The sequence below is a fragment of the Periophthalmus magnuspinnatus genome, chromosome 3 (genome assembly GCF_009829125.3).
Source record: "Periophthalmus magnuspinnatus isolate fPerMag1 chromosome 3, fPerMag1.2.pri, whole genome shotgun sequence".
Taxonomy (NCBI): Eukaryota; Metazoa; Chordata; class Actinopteri; order Gobiiformes; family Gobiidae; genus Periophthalmus; species Periophthalmus magnuspinnatus.
In genome coordinates, this window is record NC_047128.1 from 26948976 (window position 1) to 26976882 (window position 27907).

General features: G+C 37.9%; 1 protein-coding gene across 1 annotated transcript in view; it reads right to left on the bottom strand.

Moving 5' to 3' along the window:
- Window positions 1–25473, bottom strand: part of tox3 (TOX high mobility group box family member 3) — a 45106-nt gene extending 19633 nt beyond the window's left edge. The window contains exons 1-2 of the mRNA XM_033990236.2: window positions 24735–25473; window positions 905–970 (exon numbers count right to left, since the gene is read on the bottom strand). Coding sequence (XP_033846127.1) covers window positions 905–970; window positions 24735–24836 — 168 coding nt within the window. The 5' untranslated portion in view covers window positions 24837–25473. The remainder of the gene's footprint in view (window positions 1–904; window positions 971–24734) is intronic.
- Window positions 25474–27907: the final 2434 nt, after the last annotated feature.

The following is a 27907-nucleotide window of genomic DNA, read 5'->3' on the forward strand; positions in this document are numbered from 1 at the left end:
ACACGGTGGAACAGAGCGTTTTGAGCTTTGGAAATTCAGACAGTAATAAGCCAGGATTACTCAAACATGTGTAAATGAAATAAAACACAATTCCAGGTATTTTTTTGAAGGTGTAACGGTATTATAACATGATTTAAAGCTCACAAGAATCTATGTTGTGTATATAGGACCTTTAAACGGCACAGTCAGAGCGAGAATGTATAAGATAAAAGGGTTTTAAAGTGAAAAAAGGGGCTGTGTCTAAAATATATAGGCACATTTTCAGTATTATAAATGACTTTGGTCGATGAAAGGAATACAATTTGATATTTTCTATTACTGTGAAGGTCATAAGGAAAAATACACACATAAAAGGAGGTTTCAAAAGCTAGGTGTAATTTGCAGTCCCCTCATCTCTTTCAATCGAAATGTTCAAGGCTTTCCAGCAATAAAGAGACCCGAGCCTAATCTAGATGCAATTTCTTTTGTAATAAAATGGTGGCATGTCTATCTAAACAATAAAAATGCAATTTGTTTCCATTTTATTTGCACAGTAAGACTGCACCATTTGGGAAAAAAATATCTAATTGTGATTTTTTCAGACTAACATTGCTATTGTGACTAGATTTGGGATTTATGTTTTGATAATAGTATTTGAAGTTTGTCAATTTGTCAGTTCTTAAAATACAAAGAAGTGACAAATTAATACAAGAATCCCATTTAGAACATGTTTGTACAGATCTAAACTACAGGGTTAGCAGTTTTATGCAGAATAAGACAGGATATTTTATTATTTGTGGAAGAAATGATGCGATTTGCTAATTAACCCCATTCAAATTGTGATTTTGAGTTGATTCAGATTAATCTTGCAGCGCTACTCCAGAGTGCTTATTAAGTTTAAGTCAAATAAAATGTATGTACTCACATCCCCAGCATTGAGCAGCGCACCATTTGCTTCGGCCATGTTCATATAGTTGTTGTTATTCTGGAACTGCAAACAGAGAAAGAAAAACAACACAATGAGCTACAAGTGTCCACCTAATAGCCACTATACAGTCTGAATGGTGGGCATCTGTCACTCAAACACAGCTATTGTGTTTGTGAATGTTTACTCACTGTGTTAACCCTATTCCTACTACTCGCCCGAGTGGATCCTGCCACTTTGCCACTATAGTGACATGGAGAGAGGCCCATGTCGATTCATAGCAGGGTAATGAGAATCCGGTCAGACTATTCACTTCTTGTGGGATGGCAATTAAGACTGTGTTTGCATCACAAAGCCAAGCATCAACATGCAGTGGCAGGTTATTAACTCAGTATAACCTATGGGAACGCCTTGATGGTGGACAGGAATGGAGATGTGAGGTAGGGTTAATGTGGAATGACTGTGGTATTATGTAGGTTAAAGAATCAATTTCACCCCTATACTTTCTGACATTAAATCATTTTGACTGAAATGGTGCGTTTTGTGTAAAAAGTCATGTTTACTTTGGCATGTCCATTTTGGGCTGCCATACACTGAGGAGGAGGAATAAAAAAATCACAAAACACACAACCATAAACGCAGAACAAGAAATGATTTTAATAATACAGAAAAATAGCCTGTACACTTGTATTTAGATCTGGCACATAACTAACACATGCCAGAAATAACTGTTGAAAATACTGTTCAGCACCACTCAATGAACAGTTTATTAGGAATGATGAGTAACCATTTAAACTAATTAAATTTAAAACCCAGCACTGTACACTCTAAGAAAAAGTAGTTTGGCCATCGCTATCTGCCCGAAGAGAACAACACTGTATCAAATGTATTTATAAGTGACAACTTGGTAGACTGCCTGAATACCTCACTTGTTTGTTGAACTTAATACAAGAACTTAAAACAAGATCTCATGATTGTCTAAGTATAAAAACTGACCGCACTAGAGCGGAAATGAAAAAAAAAAAAGCGTTTGGTTATTTTGCTTCCCAAAAATGGAATACATTTCAAGGACATGCAAAATTGAAGACTTTGGTAATTAATGTTTTGAAAGGACTTATGTAGTCATTTGTTTTGTTTGTATTTTTCTTCATTTTAAACAGGGCGCCCATGAAAAGGAGAGTCTGAGTGCTCTCAATGGGCTTTCCCTGTATAAATATAGATACATGAAGATGAAAATTAAGGGGTTGGAGTTAGAAGTTAGGGTGTGAATCATTCTTAATATACTATTTGTTTTTGTTCATACTTAATGAAGGCTATTAAAAGCATAGTTATTATTATGTGTTACCAAATGCTCTTTTAAAAAAATGCTGTACTAGACAAATATCCAAATGGCAGTTAACACAAAACTTCAGAACTATCCCAGATCGCTCTTTGAAATGTTAAACTCATTGTTTCTTGCAATCAAAATAACTTCAAAGTAAGTGATAACTTTCTAAGCTAAACCAGCAGTAAGCTTTTGACTGACACTCACAGACAAATTAGCATAAAAAAAGCATTTGATATGTTATTAGAACCCTGTACTTAGGTAAGAAATAATATGTTTCCACAACATTTCCCCGCCCTCTGGAGCCGCGTACATAGCCTGCTGGCAAAATGGCATCCACTTCCTTTCTTTAGAGACACAAGCACACTGACAGGTAGGAACAATGGGACATAGAATGAAGAATTATGGGTTAGCAGCTGGGCCCAAGAGCACAATGCACCTCTGTGTGAGTGAGCAGTGCAAACGTCGCTTCGGAAAAAAAAAGAGGAAAGAAATGCAACCACTGAGAAAACGCTCCCATATTCCAACAAAGCATCCGGCTAATCCCTATTGTGCATTTATTACAAAGTTCTTTAAATATTATGACTGACAAAGACCTCTAATAGGCCGCTATCTCGACAACAGCGGAAACTAATTAAGATCGGACCGAAATGAGAGAAGCGCTAATATATTTTTGTGTGTTTTGTTCTTGGTCGTCACCCATTCTTTCGGAGCGATTTGTATGTGAATGTAATTACCGTAAGAACTGCTGCTAATCAACTGCAAATTGTATCCATTAATTAGTCCATGCCCTGGAGAGAGAGTTGGGAATCCGCCGCTATGTTAACAGTGTTCTGCACCAGTGAGACGTGAAGTCCTAGGAGCACTTGTGGAAAGCAGGTGGCTGGTGCTCAATGCTTCAACCCTGCAGTGTATGTAATACTGGCTCACTAAACTATATCTGACACAAGAATAAACAACAACAAGCGTATCCTCTGTCACAACATATGTCTTTGTGTTTTGATAGGGCAAACACTGTGTAACTTCACTGCAGGTTATGTGAATGAGGCTTGGTTGGTAATTAACCTTACGTATCCAGTTATCGCAGCAAGTGTTACTGTGTCCCCTTTCTTCTTTTAGATAACAAAATGGAAGTCTCAGAGATATCCTAGTCTATCCAGGCACTGGGAACATTGCTGAGATGGTGGGGGGAGATAGCGCTTCACAGCCCCTATGTTACTATGGCTCTATTTCCAGAAGTGAATACGATTTTTGCACAGTGTGTTCTATGAAGAGAACGGAACAAAGCACTGTTTTATGTCGTAAAGTCAGATTTCAAAATGTACAGTGTGTTGTCGTTGTGTAGACCCATGAACATATATTAAGAAGGTATAGGGGCGAAACTTTAAGTAGAGCTAGGCTGAAATGTGCAAATGACATGACAGAGTTGTGCAGTCAAACTTTAATTGAATAGAGATCAAATTATTTTAAATGTTCACAAATGAGCGTGGGGTTTCTTTTAATTAACAGGGCTAAATTTGAGATTTCTTTTAGTTGAATGAATCTGATTAAAAGCATAGTGGTATTGTTTTTGTGTAGGTCTGTCATGATAATTGCTATATCGTGTTATGTTTCAATGTGTGAAAGCTGGAACGATATGTTTTGAGGCTTAAAAAGGTATCATGTGTACAAGTTTTCTTTGCAGAAGTGGGGAGATTTGATGTATTTTTGTTTTAATACAATGACATTTGAGTAGTAAAAGGTTAAATAAGTGATTTCTGTGGCTAATTATTGGTACATTCTTTTAGTGATACTGTTTATTTGAAAATGGTTTACTGGGATTATCTTGCATTAATGTTATTGTGTCAATGGCATAAAGTAGTTTCAGTATTATCGTTTATTGCAGTATATCTCTGAAGCAAGATAGCGTGCTTCAAAATTTGTTATCGTTTCAAGAAAAAAAATCCAAAAATTGTAATCAAACAATATAAGAAAATGTGGTTAAAATTATGTTGTTTTTTGTTTTGTTTTTTTTTTTTGTTTTTTTTGCCATATCAGCTAATCCAGTGAGGAATATACAAATTTTTGCTGTGACACTATGGAAAATCTTAAGGGGGCACTAGCCTCTCCTAGAATGGTCAATGCACCCCCAATGCTCCACCGAAGATTTTTGCCCTACTTAGCACATCCAATCTTGACTATAAATGTTGCTTAAAAATAAGACCATTCCATATCAGCCTTTATAAATCCCTACAGGGGCTAACTACATTTAAACTTTAACACAGCAAAGCAAACATGGTAACTAATTGGCGTACGCTCCATTGTTAAAAGGCTCTAAATTAACAAGCTAAGTGAGCACCCACATTGAAGACTTCAGCACAACCTTAGCTCCTACAACCAAAAATATCTGCTGCTGCCCCTGGCCACCTTAGAAAAGTTGAAAGGAAACCGAAATGTAAGTAATTAAAATGGTAATTAACTTGCAGAAAAACTATGAATCAATTACACCTCTCGAGCAAACACCAACTTGAAGACTTTCGGCAGGCGGAGGGGCCCCACGGCTACGTATTACTGTACACTCCCTCCTTTAAGTGTAAACCTTCTCAGAGAACAGTGAGTAACATCCCACCGTTAGTCTCCAGTCGTCTGTATCAATCTTCCCCACTAAAAGCTCTCCTATGTTGTGGCACAGCGCAGCCCCGAAGCCCTCAGAGGAGAAAACTCAAGAAATGGTTGTTGTTCCTGCAGATTCATTTTGGTTTAGAAGGCTTGGCGATTGAGTCAAATGTCAGATGAAATTAAGTGTGATTGGAGGGGACCACGCAGCTGACAACCAGGGAGCCACTCAAAAATGGGTCAGCGCAGACAATGAAGCCTCTGTAATTAAAACGATGTGACGAGCAAGACAAGAGATGGAGAGGGGAGAAGCCAAACAGCCATATGTGTCAATGGAGAAACAAGATGAACAATTGGAGGGATTATACACGGCTAAATCTGCCTGATATGTGTACAACAGAACTGCACGATATAATGCAAATGAATTATTAGCATTAGCATATCCAATGTTAGAATATTAGAAAAAAATATTTAAAACAACCTTTGATGCTTAACTAAGCAAAGCCATGCAACAAAACATGAACTGTCTTTGATCCTTTGTGATCCTAAGATGGTTTTATAGCTATTTTTCTGTGATAATTGCTATTTTAGTGGTTTTCTAGTGGTTTGTTTCAGAATTTGTGACTAGAAAGGTTGTCCAAAAAAGAAATACCCAGACATTAATTGTTAAAACTTGTATTGAAATTACATACTCATTTGAACAAGTACTTAAACAACATACATAAAAAAATCTAAATTTCAAGAATTCATTATTTTGTGTGTATATATATATATGTGGTATTGACATTGAGTAAGCCTTTTCCTTAGTACCGGTATCCAGTATTTACATTTTTTTATTTTATTTTAGTATTGTGAAACCTTTTACATGTTAAATCTTATTCTATAGCCAAAAATTTGCCATAATTCCCCAGTAATGCAAAGAAAAATGTACACATATTAATAAATATTGACGTAAAAAAAATATTATTCAATTTTCCATATACTGAACAAAAAGTCGATATATGTGCAAAAGTGCATTTCAGGTTAAACATTCAAATTTTTTCTTCTGTCAATGTCCATTTAAATAAAATCAAAAGTAAACTAACATGTCAAGGCAATATCCAGATTCAGCCAGAGAGCCCTAACAACCTCGTTTTCAAATATCACATTGTATTTAGGGAGAAACCCATTTGACAAGATTTGGCATAATTATGTTTTGTCTTGTTAAAACCCACAGAAAAACCGAACTCTTTATTAACTCCGTGATTTTGGTGCAAGAAGGTGCTCTGTAATATGACTCTCGCTCAGAGCCAGACACATGGCTACAGAACAGAGCAAACATTGGCCACTTAATGTTTTGATTCCTGCCTCTGCACCACCAGCACATTTCTTCAATAAGCATTTAACAGGAGAGAATTAAGAGCTTACGTGGGCCCTGATCTCGAGTGAAAAGACTCCACTGTCTCCACCATCGCGGCCAGATGGAAAAACTGCAGTGTTCCTCCAGTGAATACAGATTTCTATATTTTGCTAAATGGAAAGTGCTGTCCATGTCAGAACAATCACTCAGCATGGACAGCCTTCAAGTCGTATCAGGATCCAAGCTAACCATATTCTGGTGCAGTAGTCTGGTAGAACAGGACAAGATTTGAACATGCATATGGAAAGAAAAGTGAATAATAACACGACTTTCCAAGTTCTCTTGTGTTGGTTTGGGATTATGTTAAATAAAATCAATAAAGCAAGAAAAAAGGCTACAACATGGTAACTTTGATCAGTATTTACCAAATGATATTCATATACTTCTTGTGATATGGATTTTCTATATACAAAATAAATACATATTGCAAATTTTTCTATTCCAAATAGAGCAAGTGTAATTCTGTTGATTCTTCTCAAAATCCCAAAGCAGGACTATTTGTATGAGAGGGTGTCCAGTGGGAAATAAGGTGTTTTACAGCTATTATAGCAAACCAAATTATTTCAACCTCAGGGCGAACACAATATTGCACCAACATGACCCTGTCTCACCCTCGATATGATGAAGTAGCCACACAGATCCTATCAGTAAACATGAACTGGACCAGCCAAGATCCAGAGAACTCACAGGAGAGGCACTGATAGCACAACTGCCAGCACTACATGCATACAGGACATCTCATCTGAAAACCAAACAGGGCTTTGTGAATCTTCAAACAGCTCAAAGTAGCCTTCAAATGGACAGTCAAATCTTGCATTCGTTCTTCTCGTTCCTTCCCTGTCTGAACCCACCAGGCTAATTCAATCAAGAGGTTTGGACACACATCAACTGCTGACAAGTGATTTTACAGTTGGGGCCAGAGCGCAGTAATCATAGCCTAGCATGTGGGCAATGGAACATGACACTGGTGCTAATATGTTCTCCAGTGGTCTCCATATAAAAGTAAAAACAAGGCTGTTTAAATTCAAACCCAATCCTAAAAAGCCTGATAATTTGCTGTGTTTTATTATATGCAATTTCCTTTTGAGCGTGGCACAGAGCCAAGTTTAATTCACTCACTGAAGGAACCACAATTACTAGACTTTCTACTGTAGCCTGATACATGCATGTTTATAGGACTGTGCAATGGAAGGATACAGGCAAAATATAACTCATAGAAGGAAAACTAAACAGACATGGTTTGTTAGGGTGTGGTAAGTGCAACAACATAAAGAGTTGCGTAAGAAAGGGCATGTGGTATAAAAATATGCATACCTTGAAGCTTAAACGTATTACATTAACTACCAACAATCTGTCACTATCACATCACTAGTTCATAACAAAACTTTCCCATATACATTTAAAATCCGACTGAACACATAACAGATGGCACTCTGATAATCTCAAGACTTTGCACTCTGTTACTGTGCATGCAGAGGCAGCAGACATATATAGATATATCCCCTCTCTATGTGTGCTGCTGTAGTCAATTTGTAAAGTGACTGCACAACACAGCATGTCCGCACAGTTGGCCTGCAAGCTCTGTTCTGATCTACAGGCACAATCGATTGGTAATTCACTTTAAAGCTAAAATCATTACATGCCCAGCCCCGTACTGTCTTCTACCATTAGGACAGCTACTTCTCAAATGCATAAGGTACAAGTACTTTGAAGTATTAAGCTCGTAGTGTTCATCTCTGGTACTTTGAGATGAGTTGTTGGTGAAATACTCGCTCACCATAAAGTCAAATGATTCAGCAAAAAAAAACAGCCCGAAAGTTTGTCAAAATATGTCTGCATAAATCGGTCTGTCATAAATAAATAAAAGTTTGTTGTTTTGTTATTAAAGTAACACTGTAACTTTCTAGAGGTGGCATACTTTGGAAAATTCCTCGGAGATTGATAGGTTTTATGCCACACTGTAGAATATTTAACCAAACAAACATTTCCATGGAAACAAAAAGGAGGCCAAGTAAGAGTCAGTTTTGTGGAGATGCAAGCAGTACACACAGTAAGGTTTTTAACACAGTAAAAATAATCTAATATGCCTTTATTTTAGACTATTTTAGTCTATTTTTGTCTTAAAATGACACCATGAGGCTTTAAAATAAAGTTCAACTGGCACAATCAAAAATGTAAACCAGAAACATTTCTTAAACTTATCCCATCCCCTTACAGTACAAATCATCTCATTCACACATTGACACATAAATCCACAGAGCTTAGCCGCAGCTTCTGCCAAGACCGGCTAAACAAAGAGCTCTAAGCATATCTAATAACAGACCCAGTGCCTCATCACTCTAGTCCTCTCTATACAACGCAGGTCAATATCCAACGTCCTGTTTTTTCCTCTCTGTTGAGTCCACTCGGAACTCCCGAGAGCAAATCCGAAAAGAAAGCGGTCTAAATGGGGTGCCATCTCTGATCTGGCGGGTGCAAAGCCATTGGCCCAGTGCCACAAAAGGAGCTTAGGCCATGGAGAGGGCCTTAGAAACACGGGGTAGCTTTCCCACAACAGCCGCTGTAGCATGAAGACGCAGCAGCTCTGGAGGAAAACAATGTGAAAAGGGCTGGCATTTCAACTTGTTTTTGTAGCAATGTTCTGCAGTCTTTTGAGGATTTTGCCTCTATACCAGCTTTGAACTAAGTGAAAAGGATATTAGTGCATTTAAGAGGTCATTACTTTTCCTGTTTTGTGTTGTGTAATTCAGTGTATTTGTAATATGTGGTGCTTTTTGTCTTTGTCACCTACTTATGCACGGGGTTCACAGTGATAAAAATCTAGCACCATTGCCATAAACCAAATCAAAACAAAATATGATCATGTTATTTATTGAATGGTCCAAAGTCCTCAAATATCACCTGTAAACAGGAAGCTGAATCCCATAGGGACCATGAGGGAAATAATGCTGCACTCATGTGGTCCTCTGGAACTTGGGAAAAAGTTTTTCCGAGTTGAAAAATGCACACTCGCACAAGCTGGAAAAGCAACTCAGGAACTCGGGCCAAAACCTTCTGCCTGACTTCGGCACCTGGCATTACCTGCTCTGTAAAGATGAACAAAAATCAGCTGACATGAGCTCTTTAACTGGGGTTAACTGTCATTTATTCATATCATAAGCAGATCTCCACAAGAAAGACCGGAGACTAAAACTGATGTAACTATCTACAAATTACCTAAATAACCTAACGTTTTGAAGGCTAACAAGCTACTCTTACTGGTTAGCTGTTTTAAACGCTGTTAATGAGCAGGCTCAGTGATTTTATTGATGGAGAAATAAAACTCCTGTCTTTTCAAGTTAAAAGCAGGTGAATAAGTCAGAACCCCGACAGCTCATCTTGGAATCCCGAGTTCCAAAGGACCAGATGAAAACAGCATGAGCATCTATAGCATATTTACACTGTAACAACAGATTATGAATTGCAATGAACAAATACTATACTGTGCTGAAACACTTTAAATATAGTGAAATATTTCCTCTAGCTTAAAAATGTTGATTTCTGCAAAGAATGATAGTTTACATAAGGGAGCAAATCAGCCCATTAATACACATCAGTTTCTGTAAAAGGGTTCAAAACTCATAACTAAATTTAACACAGGTAACTGTCCTGGTAAAAATAGCTTCTCTACTGCTAGAAATAGGTTTGTTGCATTGTGCTACTTCCTTTGGTTCACTGTATGGCAATGAGCTGTGGGACTTGGTCCACATAAAGCGCTAAGCTGCTGGGAGTTCAAGTGTGCTCTTATTGCTGGAGCAGGACACATGCATTTGCTACTCCCTCAGAGCCATCACCAGCTCATATACTCATTATTAGCAGCTTTGTGGAGGTCCATGGAAGAGTGCTTTTAGGGAGTCAGCCCCTTAAATACTGCATGCTGTTGTGGAGTTGGACAAGATAGCAGTTCTATTTAAAGGAATAAATCATGTTATGGTTTGTTTGAGCTACTGCAATAATAAGAAGGGCTGTTTGTAGAGCAAAAGTCTTTATGGTGAACACAGCCTGGAGTCATTTCCAATCAATATGAATTTATATTTTCACCTACATCAAAATCAATGCGGATTGTGCTGTGTTTATGTTTAGATAAAGAAAACTTTTAATGGGAAATATAACAGTAAAGTATCGTAAGTATAAATTACTTTTGCCAGGTTGGGCTGACTGAGGCATACACAGACACAAGTAGCTAAGGATTATTTGACCAGTTAAAACATGTATCATTATTTTATTTATGCAAATGCCTTTCAAAACAAACAGCCAATTATTGCAGAAGAACAAGTATATAAGCACATGGTAACATTAATGAAACTACTCTTAAAAATAATAAGATAACTGTAGTATCACATATCAGGCCTATTTCTTTGTATTGAAATCAAGTTTAACATATTAGTATTGCAACAACGCTGTCCATAATGTTTTCATCTGAGCCATCTTTTTTAAACTGCTACCTGTTTTCTTTCTGTTCTTAGCCCTAAGTCCTCAGTAAACACAAACTGACCACTGTCCAATCTCTATAAATGTGAAAAAACCACAAACTGCTGAGCATCCACTCATATATCAGTCTATTATATACTACAGGGCTGACTGTATTAAACAAATGGCTTGGGCCTGCAGCTGGAAAAGAGAGGCAATATAGAAAGAGCAAGAGGTTATTGTCTAATTTAAATCTTGGCTGCTTTCCCAGAGCTGTACCACATTCCAATTTGTGGCTGTGTTGCTTGGCGCTACTGACAGAGAGGGTCCAGGCAGCAAATGCACCCGGGCACCCCTCCAGAAACCAACCTCCAAACTGACAATCAACAAGTTGGGCCGAAATTAACGCAAATGACTCAGCCAAATTAGTGGAAATAATGAAAATATAGACGCTCAGATCTGGCACTCAAAGTCTAATTTCTTTATAATAATGAGAAGGCGCTATAGTGTTTCAGGCTGCTAATGAAACAGAGAAAAAGACATCCAAACACATACAGTATAGTGGCTGGGAAGCAATTAGCTATTTCAGGCCTTTTTCTAGTGCATGCACCATTGTCTGTTCTGGGCTGGATTGACAGCACAGCGGGACATCATTAGCAGACCTGACAGAGGCGCACAAGAACACATTGTTTTTCTGCTGACAGGAGCCATCAGGCTAAGTGCTTCACTAATGTTTTTGAACACTATTTAAACTCAAAATGTCACTTTAACATTTCCCGGCTCAAAAGCAAATCGAGATTAAGACGCTGGCTTTAAATAATTACAAACACTAAGCTTTGTCTTTTGATTTCATATCATTGCACTGACATTTAAAGCAGATTGGAACAAAGGGAGATGTTTGAGGAGAAAGTATTGCTTTGGTTGGGGTAAAACAGGTTGGAGATCAAAGATGTCTTGAGACGGAGGGGCCAAATGTCTACTTTTTCCAAGTCCAGGTTTCACTAATGTATCCTCACATAACATCTGGCACATGATATTAGGACAGATATCTTCATTCATAAACATTAGCAGCAGATGTTATCAATGTTTTGACATATTTCAATTGGCTACTACAGTATATACTCCCAACAGAATGTACATGCCAAAAGAATAAGCAGCTTAACAGTAGTTAGGCCTTACCCTTGAGCAAGTGGGACGTGGGTTCAACCAACCAAAGACTAAAAAGTAAGATGTAGAATTTGTATTGTATAACTGTAAACGTCATTGCCTATTAGTGATGTAACAATATTCAAATCCCTTGGTGCAATATTCACCTCGCAGTATAATACAGGGGAGTTTTGCAGTATTATAGAAACACTGACAAAGAGCAAAGGATCATGGTCTATGTAGCCTACTGTGCTTTTAAGCGTGCTGCAGCAACTAAACAATACTTTAAAGGAATTTGTGATGCAGTATATTGTAATAGTTCATGATATTCCTGTGTGAGTTTTGACCATAAGACATTACTGCTATTGTTACTACTGTTATTGTATACATCCCTGTTTCATATATATGCCAGGGGTCAGACAAGAATGACTGCAATGGGTTAGACACCAAGCGATGTCTTGACAGAATAGGCCAATATGAACAAATACAGTTCTTACCATGAAATATCCAGTGATGAAATCTCAATCCAATACAGTTTGAAACGCGAGATAAACCTGCTTATTTCAACCTATGTGCATTCTCTGTGTAATCAATCCACGGTCAAAAGAAAATATTTACGCTCCCTTCATTGCGTTGGACCGCTCTTATCCCTGTCCTAAAGGCTCCATTGATTCCCTTGTATCGCTGTAGCACAGATCCCTCTGAGCATGTCTCTCCCATTTCTCCTGTGCAGCGGCTCAAAATGGGGTCACTGACACTTTCTGTTTCGGAGCCTTGACCTCTATTTTAGGAACATGCTGCAACTTTCTGTACTGAAATAAATGAGAGTAGGCCACGATCTGCAGAACGTACTCACATCTTCTGCACATGTGAGTATGTTCTTTGTGAATCTTCATTAGGATCAGCTATGAACAGGTTATATAGGTTCTTTGCAAATAAATTAATCCTTGGTAGGGTTGCAATCTGACAAGTATTACAATTGTTATTAGATTTATGAAATATGTAAAATAATAATAAAAATAAATAAGGAAAAAATAAATAAAATAAAATAATAAATATAATAATAATAATAATAATAATAATAATAATAATTTCAGAGTGCACATTGTAAACAACCACCGGAATATTAACGTTTTAGATAAATATAAACTAAATACTAAAATCACATGCATTTCAGAACATATTTGTTGAGGTCTAAACCAGGTACAAGATAATTGCAGTCTTTGTGGTCCTACTGGAACGTATCCTGGTTATGATTTTGTCGATAGCAAAAATAAATGCAAAGTCAACCTTGTAATTCACTACTGTTTTTGCAATGTAAATATGAGCACTGTAATCACTCTACCGACTATGACACAAACAATGACCACAGGCACGCACACAATTAATGCTGGATTAAACCTGGATGAAACAAAACTGTCACTGTCATATCGGAAAGGGCATCTAGTGTAATATAAAGAATGTTAACTCCAGTAGCGTTTTCAGTTCAGCCTATTTTAAACCGTAAACTATCTGTAAACAAACTTAATCTGTTATGTATTTTTACTGATTGAATTTGCGAGCTGGAGCAGACTAGTTATTTATATTAAGCCCTTGTGATTAGCAACGTGACCCTGAGTTAAAATAGACTGCCCTGCTGTATACAATAATTGCCCACAACTGACCTTTGACCTGCAGAATATGTCATGCCGTTATAATTCAAAGCCTATTTGTGTATTATGAACTACTGGGTTGACTGGATCTTATAAAATCCATGTTTTTCTCTTGAATCTTTGATGGCGGTGTCGTGAATTTAACCCATTGTGGAAACTGTAGCCAATTGTCAATTTGTAAACTTATTAAAACAACCTTGAAACCACTAACAAAATCCCCATGCCAGTCACCTGCTTCTTAGATAAATGACTCTAACTCAATAGATCGATGTTGTAACGGCAATTATGTGATTTCATTGCAATGTATGTGAACCGGCAAATACAGACATCAGTTACTAAAAAATACTATCAACTTCTAATCAGCTAATTTACCTTCACTCAGAGGGATATATCTATGGGACACAATGAGGGCAGATCTCTATTCATCTTCGCTAAAGACATCGACCCAATTAGCGTTAACCACATCGACTGGGGGTATCTCGTGTAGCCTTCTCCCCCCAGCTTTTTGCAGTTCTTTTTTTCAAGGAATCTCCTGGCGTTTTTCAAGGATTCTCCTGCTCTCTGCAAAAATAAAGTTATGACGTCTGTATTTGAGTCAGTTGAGCGTTCTGAAATATTCACCAGTGCAATTTGCTGCGACTGATTAGCCAACGCAAAGAAGCTTGCTTGAGGATAGCTCTCCAGAGTTCTGTAATTGAATGGATTTTAATTGCCTTTTTAGCTGACAACTGAGTAACTTCTCTTTTTTAATGTACTCTGCTTTTAAAACTCTGACTGAGGGACTTTTGACGCTTGTAAAAAAAACATCTAAAAATGAACAAAATCTAATAATTTTAATCCCTATCCATATAGCCCTAATAAAAATCACTGTTTTCATTTTTCTGTTCTTAAGGGATTAAAATCTCCAAAAAGGATAATAAACAGTAGGATTAAGCCTTTTTAATAATGCCTCATAAATAGCTGTTCATTAGAATAGACTAAGTGTAATTATAAGATTAATGTTAGTCTCCTTTTGGCAGCTTCAGGAACCTATTAGCCACAGCAGTATAGCACCACCAGCTCCCCTTCACATTAAATCTAATTTATTTTGGATTGAGAAAGCGAGATGCACTTATTCTTTTCCAAAACACACCAGTCAATGCTCTGGGGCATGATTTGTCATTGTTATTCTGAGCTCGCTCACCTACACTTAAAACATGATCCTGCTGGATTTTAATTAAGCACCAAGGTAGGCTCCCAAAGGGCCCGAGCCTGGCACAGAGAACACTTTGATTTATACTTGACGCTGTTGTTCCTTCTTGAAGCCTGCCTGTTATGAGGGTGCACACTGATGAATGAAAGACTGGGACAATAAGTCTTATTTGCTCATTAGTTCCTGTTGTGAGAAGAATCTGAAAAACAAAATATTGCAAATGAACAGCTGTCTAATGGCATGCTATCTGCTTGCAATTACTCAACAAAAATCCGGTGCATGCACAGCTATTTCTGTCCTTGTTAAACTTGTTGGCTCTCTAAAGGATTTGTAGCCCACTTAATACTGTTGCTGTAATTGGGATTAGAGATTGGGTAAGTGTATATCATGGAGAGCAGCCAGTTCACAATATAACACCTAAAGTATGGGCTGGAGTGAGTCCACATGGCCCAGGTGCACTTTATACAGCTGCTTTTAATAGCAGGCTACATGCTTTTCAATAACACATGACAAATACTCCAATGAGATGTGACACAGCTCTACAGTTACTACAAATGCATTACAGCTGCTCTGCTCATACTTATGCTCCCATTGCTTTTTATTAGTTTCACTTCCTAATAGGGCCAGATTTCAAATTTATAGTCATCGCTGTATCAACTTACACAATAACGGAATAGCTATAAACTGAATGAATCACTATAACGTTTATTTTACTTCCGTTCCTGATTTATATGGTCAGTCTCTTTATGTTAAAATCTGAAGTATCCAGTGAACAAATGAACAAATTGAAAAACAATTAACTCTCATTAAGTCTCATTTCTTTGATTCTTTCCTGGTAGAGTCTCAGTTTGGATGTGATTACTTGCGTGTATTTTGAATTGAACTTTATCACTTAATCATGTGTTTTTCCTCTTTGATGGATCCCTGAACTTCATAGTTACTACAGTTAATTACCGTACTTGCACCATGATCTGAGGTTTCAAACTAGATGTCTTTCTTGTCACAACTTAAGTCAGCAAGATGGCTCTTTAATGAGCACCCCACATGTACATCTACACCACTGCATCCCAACGAGTATGCGGGTACACAGTCGGGGTACTCGGAATGGGTCCAGATTTTCAAAGACGGTGAAATGGAATTGTATATTTTAATACATTTGATGTCCTTATGAATGTTTTAGAGGATTTTGGACATCAATATCAATGTATGTGGATACTGTAAGAAAAGTTACTGCTGAAGTAATAAATAACGGGGGTCAAAAATAAAGATTAACATTGTAGTAGACAGATAGTAGTAGTAGTAGTAGATGTAGTAGAAGTAGTAGTAGCAGTAGAAGTAGTAGACAGATGGTGGTAAGAGTTGTAGAAGAGTTGTAGTCGTGGTAGTAGCAAAGATACTGGTAGTTGTACTAGTAGTAGTAGACAGACTGTAGTAGTAGTTGTTGTAGACAGACAGTGGTAGTAGTAGTTGTAGTAGCAAAATTAGTGGTAGTTTACTAGTAACAGTAGTAGTAGTAGTAGACAGATAGTAGTTGTAGTAGTTGTAGTAGACAGACAGTAGTAGTAGTGGTAGTAGTAGTAGTAGCAAAGTTAGTGGTAGTTGTAGTAGTAGTAGTAGTAGTAGTAGTAGTAGTAGTAGTAGTAGTAGTAGTAGTAGTAGTAGTAGTAGTAGTAGTAGTAGTAGTAGTAGTAGTTGTAGTAGTAGTAGTAGTAGTAGTAGTAGTAGTAGTAGTAGTAGTAGTAGTAGTAGTAGTAGTAGTAGTAGTAGTAGTAGTAGTAGACGACAGACAGTGGTAGTAGTTGTAGTAGCAAAGATACTGGTAGTTGTACTAGTAGTAGTAGACAGACTGTAGTAGTAGTTGTAGTAGACAGACTAGTAGTAGTAGTGGTAGTAGTAGTAGTTGTAGTAGCAAAGATACTGGTAGTTGTACTAGTAGTAGTAGACAGACTGTAGTAGTAGTTGTAGTAGACAGACTGTAGTAGTAGTTGTAGTAGACAGACTAGTAGTAGTAGTGGTAGTAGTAGTAGTTGTAGTAGCAAAATTAGTGGTAGTTTACTAGTAACAGTAGTAGTAGTAGTAGACAGATAGTAGTTGTAGTAGTTGTAGTAGACAGACAGTAGTAGTAGTGGTAGTAGTAGTAGTAGCAAAGTTAGTGGTAGTTGTACTAGTAGTAGTAGTAGTAGTAGTAGGCAGACAGTGGTAGTAGTTGTAGTAGCAAAGATACTGGTAGTTGTACTAGTAGTAGTAGACAGACTGTAGTAGTAGTTGTAGTAGACAGACTAGTAGTAGTAGTGGTAGTAGTAGTTGTAGTAGCAAAATTAGTGGTAGTTTACTAGTAGCAGTAGTAGTAGTAGACAGATGGTAGTAGCAGTTGTTCTAGTAGTTGTAGTAGACAGACAGTGGTAGTAGTTGTAGTAGCAAAGTTACTGGTAGTTCTAGTAGTAGTAGTAGACGGATGGTAGTAGCAGTTGTAGTAGACAGTAGTAGTAATAGTGGTAGTTGTAGTAGCAAAATTAGTCTTAGTTTACTAGTAGCAGTAGTAGTAGTAGTAGTAGACAGGCAGTGGTAGTAGTTGTAATAGCAAAGTTACTGGTAGTAGCAGTAGACAGACAGTAGTAGTGGTGGTAGTAGTAGCAAAGTTAGTGGTAGTTGTACTAGTAGTAGTAGTTAAGAAAATACAATAGTCATAATTTATTTACATAGTATCTGAGTTCAAATTTTCGGGGTTCCACAAGTCAGAAAAGATGGAAAACCTCATCTCTTACCCACCAAAACACTCACTCAAACACAATGTGCCCAATGAGGTGATCACAGTTTTCATCAGAGTGACCACACATAGTATGTTTTCCCCATTATAATAAGTCTACTTTCTTATCCCATCTGCACATCAATCTATCACAGAGCGTCTTATGGAGTGACGGTCCACCTCAGTTTCAGACCCCGTTCTCACAGATGCATATCAGAAGGTAATGGAGTCTGGAAAACTACGGGGGAGCAGCGGGATCACTGTGATTAGCTGGTGGAACTGTTGAAGGTCGCCACTGCTGAGCTGAGCAGCCACAAGCTTTCATAAAACCATGCGCCGTATCATTATTTTCAAAATGTGTTTCATTATGGACGGTTAACCTTGGCTAACTCTGACCTAACACTCTAATCAGCTGCCTGCACTGCCTTTGAAACAGTTTAATCATTTAGCTTCTCTTCCCATTCACCGGCAGGAGACACAAGTGTAATAACGGATTTAATAGTAAGAGAGATTCTGGGCAGGTATGAAAAAGTACACCGTGAGTTCAAGCCACTAAACAAAAGAAGCTAGATCAGTATTCCACGAAGGGCTGTTATCAAAAGTAGAGGTGGGAGATAAATTGAAAGGGATATTCTTGCAATTATTGTGTTGGAGGAATGCATAATTTGAATAACGCATAAGATAAAAATTGCCTCAATAAATCAAATAAAGTGGAATATTGTCTAGAAATGGTATAATAAAAATGAAGTTAAAAGGCTGCAGAAAGAACTTAATAAAAAAGTAAACACACAGAGCAATGTTTAAAAGGAAGAGTGCTTCATGCAATATTTGAAACTTAATCCAAACATTTGTCATAGATTGCAAAGATATGGTCTATAAAAAAAATATATATTGAGACATTTATTGACAGTATCATCCACCTCAACTTAAAGTATTGTATTCAGTTTCAGTGCCACAGTCATGCAAATCGTGATCATGGACACGCAATTCGCAGTAAAACAATACAACAACTATTTAAATATGAAAAGTTGCAACCATCATGCAAGGAAAAAAAAAAAAAAAATCCTCCCAACTAAGCAATTCTGTACAATGTGGATCACATTATACAAGCCAATGTGGTCATGGTTAGTCATGTCAGAATTGCTGGTTTGGGTTAAAGCGGCAGATTATAAGATGCTTCCATGTTGAAAAATGTTTATCTTGCACTTGAAAACATGTTTGCACGGGCTACGCCAAGGTTAAAACTCTTAAAGTCGAAACAAACTGCGGTAATAAATTACAGAGTGTTGTGTGGATAGAAAGAGGAACAAAGGAGAAACTCTGCATCCACATTGGTGCAAAGTAGTACAAAACACTTTCACAATACTTGGGATGATTAAAACATACAAAACAACATAGCCCCATTGTATATCTTTTTAAAATTATGAAATATAATGTGTACTATTGAAGCTATTTTTCCTTGACCTTAGCTACAGCCTGTTCAAACATGGCTTCTATTTACCAATTCAAATACAAGTTTTATTTACTCCCATTATTTAAGCTCTTTGTCCAGCAGGTCTGGGGCGTATTTGCACACCTGCTACTATTGTCAGTGCTTTTAGTGCAACCTGGTAACACAGTGCATTGTGGGAATGTGTGATGTGGGAGGGGTGGATGAAAAAAGGGCTGGATTAATCACACAGTGGATTGTATATTACATTACATTCACTTGCTAATACAGCTGGTAATGTGAAAGAAAGGAGGCTTAGGCTGGTATGAACAATGTTGGTGCTATGGCTAAGGTTTATATAGTGGAGTGAACAAAGGCACTTCTATTGAATACTACTCACATTGTAAAAATTGCATGTGTGGTGTAACTATGCAGAGATGTATTGAGATGATTAGTAATGGTCCAGATGTTGGGAAGGGCAACTGGATTAATAGACATTCCAAAAAATATGGCAAAATCAATGTCTTAGCTGCATAAACGCCTGACTTTTTATTTATTTATTTTATAAGAAGAGCTGTAAAAACCTAACCATAAGTACAATATGCATAATCTCTTCTATAAATATTGGTTAATGTTCAAATATGTATTATAAAGTGTTTCTGAGGTGGCCAGATAGTTTTTTTCATTGTTTGCCTGCATAAAAGTTAATCAAAAGCACATTCGTTTTTATATTTTTCTTCTATTTAAACAGGTATTACACACTTATTTGATGCATCAAAGGAAAAATAAGGATGGATATGTAAAATAGAGGTAGTTGTGTGAAAAAGGGTAAAAGTACACGCTGATACTTCCTTTAACCTGATTTTTATGGCTAAAAACAAAAAAAGTCTAGGCGAACAATAGTGGTCTTTTATGTGCTCTGTCCTTAAAGGGTTAAAAACTGATTCCAAGTCGATTATATTTGCAATTGTGCGCTAGAAAGGATAAGATCTGCTACTTCAATTTCTTTCATGTCAATACTGATGAAATTGCACTGTAGATCCTCCAGTCTACATATTAGCAAAGCATCTTTAATACAATTTTCATTTCATTCTTGTTACTAACCAAAGCTTAAACATAGAAAATAAAATGGAAAATCGCTTAAAACTGTGAGTCCATTAAGAGTTGGGCATTAGATCTATGAAACACAGAATGGCTGGCTCTCCATGGAGTGGCTTTAAAAATAAATGTGTCTTAACAGTGAGGCTAACCACTGCTGGGACACGCCGCTTATTGAACCAACCAACTAGAAGTGATTGACTGTTCCTTTTGAGAAGTGCTTAATTCACAGTAAAAGCGGCAGTTTTTCAGAGGCACCCTCCCCCCTTTCCCTTTATAATAAGTCAGCAAGGTTAAGGCTGTCAAAGATGTAGTGAACCAAAACCACATTAAAATGGTGGAGTCTTGGATACACAGAGCATATAGAAAAATGACACCCATAGCAACGGATCTATAAAACGACCTGATACAAATGCTGTAAGTTGCTGTAAGATGTGCATTACGTGTGGCTGACAATCTCCTCCAACCACCAACAATCAATCCCACACGTTCATGCTGAGGTGGGTGGAGTGTCTTGCTTCAGGACACAATGACGGGTTGCGCTAGAATCCTTGCTGCCTCACTGTGACACCCGCAATTCCCAGCAGTGTACTAACCAAACCCGACCGAGCTTAGCTTAGATCAAACGAGATCGGGCTGTCAAAAGGTGATACGGCCACAAAAATCCCATCAAAAAAACTATACAACTATCTAACAAAACCAGGACCTTGCTGTACGTGTAAGCAAAACATTAACTTCTTTATCAAACTTGAGCAAGTACAGAACAACTGCAAATGTAAAAAGTCGTGCGAGGAAGGAGCTATAAGACGTTATTCTTATAGATGGTGTCTAGAGAGAATGGCATGCAGCAGAATAATAATGACACATTTGTTTTGCTAAGAAAAATAGACTGAATGTTGCTGCATGGCTCTTTGACAATGCAAAGTGAAGGCAATGGCTTACACATGCAAAAGTACAATTGTGGGTAAATCGCATGCTTGTCCATCCAGTGGCCCATAAAGACACATGTACATCGATTACATTGCTACGTGATGTGTTTGCATTTAGAGCTAATTTGTCCCTGGTCATAAGATCGCGACCGGGGGCATATGTTTTTTATCTGCAATCATACCAAGACATCTGATGCCCCTTTTTGCTCCTAAACCCTCCACTTTGAAGGAGATTTCTTTGAGTGCTCTGTCTAAATGAGCCAACATTGAGTAACGCATGAGAAGATGTAATGAAGTAGATTTATGAGCAGCAATGGCAGGATTACAGAGGGCCTTTACGAGTGCTGATCCGGGTAATGGTTTGTGTCAGTCCAACGTTTCAGTGCCTTTGTCATATTCACCTCATAAACAACTCAAGTAATATGTTTTGAGGGGCATTTGGTACGACTTTATGAGCAAAACAAAAAAGTGGGAATGTTTTGTGTCAATGTGCATACAAGTTACACGTCAACATCTCAACTCGAGCGTGCAAGGAGAGTGGCAGATGGCATAATGCATTGCTACAGGATTCAGATTGGATCAAGCTCAAGTTTTAAATTCTAACGTAGGGCTGCACAATATCTAGCAAAAGTATCAATAACACGATACTGGCTGATGCAAAAATCTAAAATAGCTTTGATTTAATCTTGGTTTTGTCTGTTATATTTGTATTTTTTGACAGTCTGACAAGAAAATTATGCACGTTTTAGTTTCAATATAATCATTACTGTGTCAAATAGTATAAAATATCACATTGATTCCATTCTGCTTAAGCTTTTCCAATATTGTACAGTCCTTAAGTAATAACAAACTTGTCTGTAATCGCTTCTTCCTGTCTTCTATCGTGATGCATGCTTGCAAAACTCCATTAAAAGCATTGATTTCCATACAGATCTACTAAATCAGTCTTCAATTCTCTACATACAGTGCGTTTTCAAGTGGAGAAGACTAAAAATACCAGTCAGTAATCTCAGTGGGAAAATGAGGTGTTTAATAAATCTGTTGAACTACTTCCCCCTGACAAGCTACAATTATAAGAGCAAGCAAAACACTTCAGCTATTCACTCCTCGGACAGGGAAACATTTAACATAATCCGGGGAGCCGTAGCTGTCAAAGGCTGACATAACGGCACACAAATGCAATTGAAGATAGACACTTATTTTGATGTGTTTAGACCTGCGTGCACAAGGACTGCATAAAATCGCTTTGGTAACTGCAATATCTAGTTACAGGAGTGGATGTTTACAGTGATATTGTTGTGTACTGTGAAGAATACAACAGGTTGGCAATTATGTTTTGTTTTTTTTACTTTTGTACAGCTCCTGATGCTGGATTACTACTACTAGTCTAGTCAGATGTGGTTGTACAAGAGAGAATGACTTAGTTTCCCTAATAAATTGCAGAAAACAGACAGTAAAAACAATAAAAACATGGTGATATATAGCTCATCCAATCTAGAAGCCATAATGACATCTTTGGAGTGCTGGAATTAATTTAGCATATAAAGTTGAAGTGGTACCAGCGCAGGTGAAGAGTTTATTTTAACATCTGCTGCTGATTTCAGTCCCTCTCTCTCTATGCCTGGGGGTAATGAAGTCCACGCTAAATGGATACTGTAAGATTATTAAACCTTAAAGGAAGAAAAGACCAGATGGCCATAAATATGAAAATAACACAGCCCTGCTTCCATGAAACCATTAAAGTCAATCATTTCTGACTTTTACTTAGGGCTCTCACATGTAAATGTTGGTGCCTGGCTGAAGGGTTGCACTGGAAAAAGACATATTCATTCAAGTGTTTTGCATGACTGGCTCAACCAAAGTAAGCCATTATACAAATGAGTTGTAGAAGATAGAATTATTATCCAGGCTTTACACAAGTATTGTTAATGTTCATGAAAAAACACCATCCTATCATAACTGAGCTTAAGATTTTTTTTTAAATAATACCTCCTATATATCAGCTATTAAAAGACAAACTGGTGTTTTAATGGTGCAAGGCAGTAAAACAGTTAACATAGTGTTAAGATAATGTTCAGGGGTCAGCTGTCACGCATCTGGCCAGATTATTGTGTAAAGTGATGCTTTACGTTAGCATTATAGAATGTGACATTGTGTTTTGATCTTGGTGCCAAAAAGTGGTTAGGATCATTAGTCATGGCTGCAGCACCTAATTGACTTTGTACCACTCATTTGGATTTTTTCTGTAACTTTAAAAGAATCTGTGATGTTTCAAAGCGCCTCTGGGCCAATTCTCTCACTCTTTTTCTCTCTCTCTCTCTTTCTTCACAGTCATTAAAACTGATGTACCACTACTAGGAAGAGTGGATGTTATATTTGTATAATTTACTTTTTACATTGTAATAAAAAAAGTTCTTTCCACACATTAGATCACAAGATTAATTGCATTGCATTTAAAATGAAAGGCTGTGATAGTCTGTCCAACATAAAAGTAAAACGTGCTGTCTTTTGAATCTTAAATCAAAATACAGTTCAACTTCAATGAAATGATTATTATTCAGTCCTAAATGTGGAGCCAGTTAAGGGGGTCATGGTGTAGCTTTTATGCTTCTCAGAGTATGCTTATTGAAAATCCAAATGAGGCCACTTGTTCATTGCATAAATGGATTGCAATTAGCATGAAATGCATGCTTTTGTATGCTTCCTCTCTTTTCCTTTGTATTGTTAGAGACACTAGCTCAGCCTCCCTCCCTCCTTCTCCTTTTCTGCCTACTTTTGCATTATGGCCAATTACTGTTACAGATGGAACATTTCACTTGACCTGGGGAATTTACAAGTAGGAACATATTTATAGTTGATTCAAAGCCGGGCTGTTAACATTCAGCAGGCTGATGAAGACATGATGAAATTGGGAACATATATGACAAGTTGGCCACATGACAAAGAGCTGATGAAACAGGGGAGACAAACCTGGTAACTGTTTCGCCAAGCATCAGATTGCAAGAGCAAACAGGGCTGCTCTGTGGGGCTGAATAATTGGGGAGGGGGGCGGCTGTGTGTTGGGAGGGAGAGAGAGGGTATGGGTGAGGGGTACCATTGTTTAGACTTTAAAAATCACCACCATGTTGTTCATTGCAAAATAATATCTGTTCATACTAGTTCTAGAGATCAGGCTGGTGAATCAGGCACGACAAAGTTCAAGTGTCCAAGGCTAATAATAATTAAACATGTATAATCACACATTTATGAATAATCTTAATGATGACTGATTCGTTCTAAGTTTATGTTTTGAAGCCCTTATAAGGCTCTTGTTTGTTTCAAACATATCTAGTCTTAAAACGTATTGCTAGAATTACAAAAGCCAATCTAGTGATAACCTGAGAGTGCATGTAAACAAACAGTTAATATACTTATTAGGCCAAGTACCAGACAGAATACCGGGGCTAGTGTGACAAATACGTGCGCTATAGCAGAGCAGGTATTATCTAGACCTCTGAGTTGGATTTGCGCGTAACGTGAGCTGACATTTTCTATTGGTTAAATTAAATTAAGTATGATATAGTGTTTCAGTGCAGTGCACCAGCACATTGTCATTACAAGCCACTGTTATCATCTTATTTATGTTAGTCAGTGTCTATGGATCAAACTACTGTGCAGAATGACTTCTAAAGACTCTCTGCATGTGATGCATTCAGAGCCCAATTAAGCAAGACACTGCGTGGTAACAAAGTTTACTCTAGTTTTAAAGTTTTAATGTAGATTAGCCCAGGCGTATTCTGCCTTTTCACTACAACTTGGGCTTTCAACGGGACTTACGGCGCTTTACGCACAATGCTTTACAAGAACTACCTAATTACAAAGTGATTCTTACCTTATTAAAGTTGTAGTAGCCCAGACAGTGACCAAAATCCAGGTTCGGTGTGTCTCCTGGAATAGAATTCCCCCCGGCAGCAGGATAAAAGCGTACATCCATGTTGAAAGAGTGGCGCGCAGCTGAAGCAGGAGCTACTCTGCACACAGCTCAGTGTGCTTCTGCCGCTGACAATCCACAAACGGAGAAACACGGGCAGTGCACTGACCCGGGCTGCGCTGGGCTAAACGAGCTGCCGCTGCAAGCAGAGCTTAGAGTTCACCTCTCGTATTCCTTTCCCACGTGGGTCAAGTGCTCTGAGTCCGAGGAAGCCTATGAAGGTTGGACAGAGCCCAATAAGATGCCCATGCATTTACGCACAGCTGCTGTATACAAAGAAGCCACGAGACCGGCGCCTGAGCGTGAGTCCTCCTCTTTTTCCTCCCCCTTCCAATTTTATGTTCAGATGCACGATGAAGAAAACACACAGAAGACGATCAAAGATGGTCATATGTCCACGCGTGAATCAGCTCTCTGCCACGGAACTCACAGATCCTCCCTGCAAAACTTTATCGGTCCAACTTACAAACTGCGCGCTTAAGTAGTTGGACAATCTACAGAGGTCGGTGGAGCCCATGTGCTGACACTGTGGTTTGGAATGACTTAACCAAACAGGGAAAGCAGTATTCCATGGATTCAAATATTATTTGTAATTCTGTTTATAGCCCACTCACACATTGACTCCGGTCCCAGTTGAGAGTTGGCCTGTGCCAGTCTTACTGATGAACAAGGCAAAGCGTGTTAACATGCCAGCCCCTCCCCAAACACACTAAGTCACACCCCAAACACAACAAGCCACTCCCCCCAAAACGCCGCATTTGACGCTGTGTGACGGTCTCTCAGTTCATCACTGTTATTCCAAGTGCTCATTATTGGCATCAGCAACACTTGTCTTACCAGAGTATAATATAAAATTGAATTAAAAGCATCTATCTATACCTGTTAGAGCTTAGGATGTAACACATTAGCCCACTTTCAAGAATAGTGGATTTATTTATTTCAAACAACTACTATAAACTATTAAACAACTGCTGCTCTTTAAAGTTATCTATAGTCGCAGTGTGAGAGAGCAGAGCAGCACAGACAGGCAAAACTGCAATGTAATGTAGGTCGAAATGTCCCTTTGCTCCATTTTCTATAATATAAGCTATAGTTCTACAACTCTCCTTCAATTCCCATAATAACAACTTACATACATTGAACCCAATACACAGTAGATGCCATACACATAAGGTAACAAAATGGCTGCTTAGGTAAGAATATTGTTACTTTCTGATCGACAGTGGATGTGGTTAGTGTGTTCTCGCACCAAAACGACATCTATGCGGTGTGTTCGGAGAGGCCAATGGATTTGCAACCAACTGTGGCTTCAGAAGTAACTAAGTATCAGTCAGTACGGAGCAACTTAATAATTTAGTAAAGCACTCTGAGTAACCTTGATGGGGACCACGTATATCCAAGGCATTTAATATTATATAAAATAAAAAGTAATGAATAAAATAAGAGGTTCTTTCCTTACAACTGTGAAGTACCCTGCAAATATGACTCAGTTTAGCTCAGAAACAAATCAGATCCAGTACATGTTATTGTTCCAATTATGTGCATTTGTGTTTGCTAGATAAGGCTGTTTAAAGCACTTATTGTGGGTTAGTACTGTGCATGTGGGCTGTGTTCTGGCATGCACTACACACACAGCCTAATCAATGACATACAGTGCTTAACTCTTGTGTGCTCTGCCTGGGGAGATAATCCTCCAATTCGCTGGCTCATAGAGATGGTCAACAATCCACTGGAGTCGCCAAGAAATGCGCTTTGTAACTATGGACGCACTAATGCATATGCAAAACCACTTTGAGTCTTGTTCCTGTTTGATAGTGTTCTTTTGCATGCATAAAAAACACACGGCACACACTGATACGCCCACCCAATCAAATCGCATTCACGCACCCACAGCCCCCCATACACAACAGCATCAGATAAGCACGTTCAGGCCGTGTTATTGGATCTTCTAGTTTCAATATGGTAGTTGTATGTTGTGGTCAGTGTTGTTATTTATTTTCACTTAATGTTGTGCACCAGACCAAGCCAAGAAATAGAATTAATTTCCTTTATGATGGCACCGTATCACTACTGTCTCCAGATGAGTTATGCTTTTCTACCATATATCATTTCCTCTGCAGCCTGGGAACACTAGACCCATTTGGTTATACGTGCAAAACAAATTATCTTTCGCTTCTGGCTTCTGCTCAATTAAAGGGGTATGGAGTAATTGCACTGAAGTACAAAAGAGAAATACATGCAAACTAGTGAATTAGGCACATGCTCTTTATTTACTGAAGGGCTGGGTTAATAATAAGTGATTTTGTCCATTTGTAATGACTGTGAATTAATGGCAGTACGTTTTCTGCCAACTTGGTTAAATGTTTGTGGTATAAATGAGGTGTATTTGGGCATAAAAAGACACTGCTTTTACCGGGGAAACATAGTTAAGTACATTTTGGAAGCGTGTTAGTGATGGGACTTTCGGCTCTTTTGTCTTTTAGCCCAGGGGTGTCAAACTCATTTTCACAGTGGGCCACATCAACAAAATGGTCGCTTTCAAAGGGCAAGATGTAACTTTAAGACAGTATAAATGTAACTAAATGTAGACAAATGTCATGTAAAATAAATGCAACTACTTTTTAATCTTGTTAATGAACTGTTTCTATATTTATTACTTATTCAAGTTACAAATATTGCATATAGATTTGCATAGATATGAAAAAAATGGCTGTGTAACTGTGTATCTCCTGATAAACTGATATTTTAACACAGTCATACCTTTAAATTTACTTTGTTGCCGGCCACATAAAAAGACGTGGCGGGCCAAATTTGGCTCATGGGCCTTGAGTTTGACACATTTGTTTTATGGGATCCGAATCTTTTGAATCTGTTCATTTCAAAGAGCCGTTCAAAAGACTGGCTCTTTTACTAATTATTTATGACAGAAGCCAATGTGAGAACTTATTGGGAGGATCGACCACGCCTCAGATCTGTTTAAAATGGTTCAAACTGAGAGTGGGAGAGAGTTTACACTTTGAAATTATGTATAGTCCAAATAAAACATTGCACTATGATGATAATAATAATTTTAA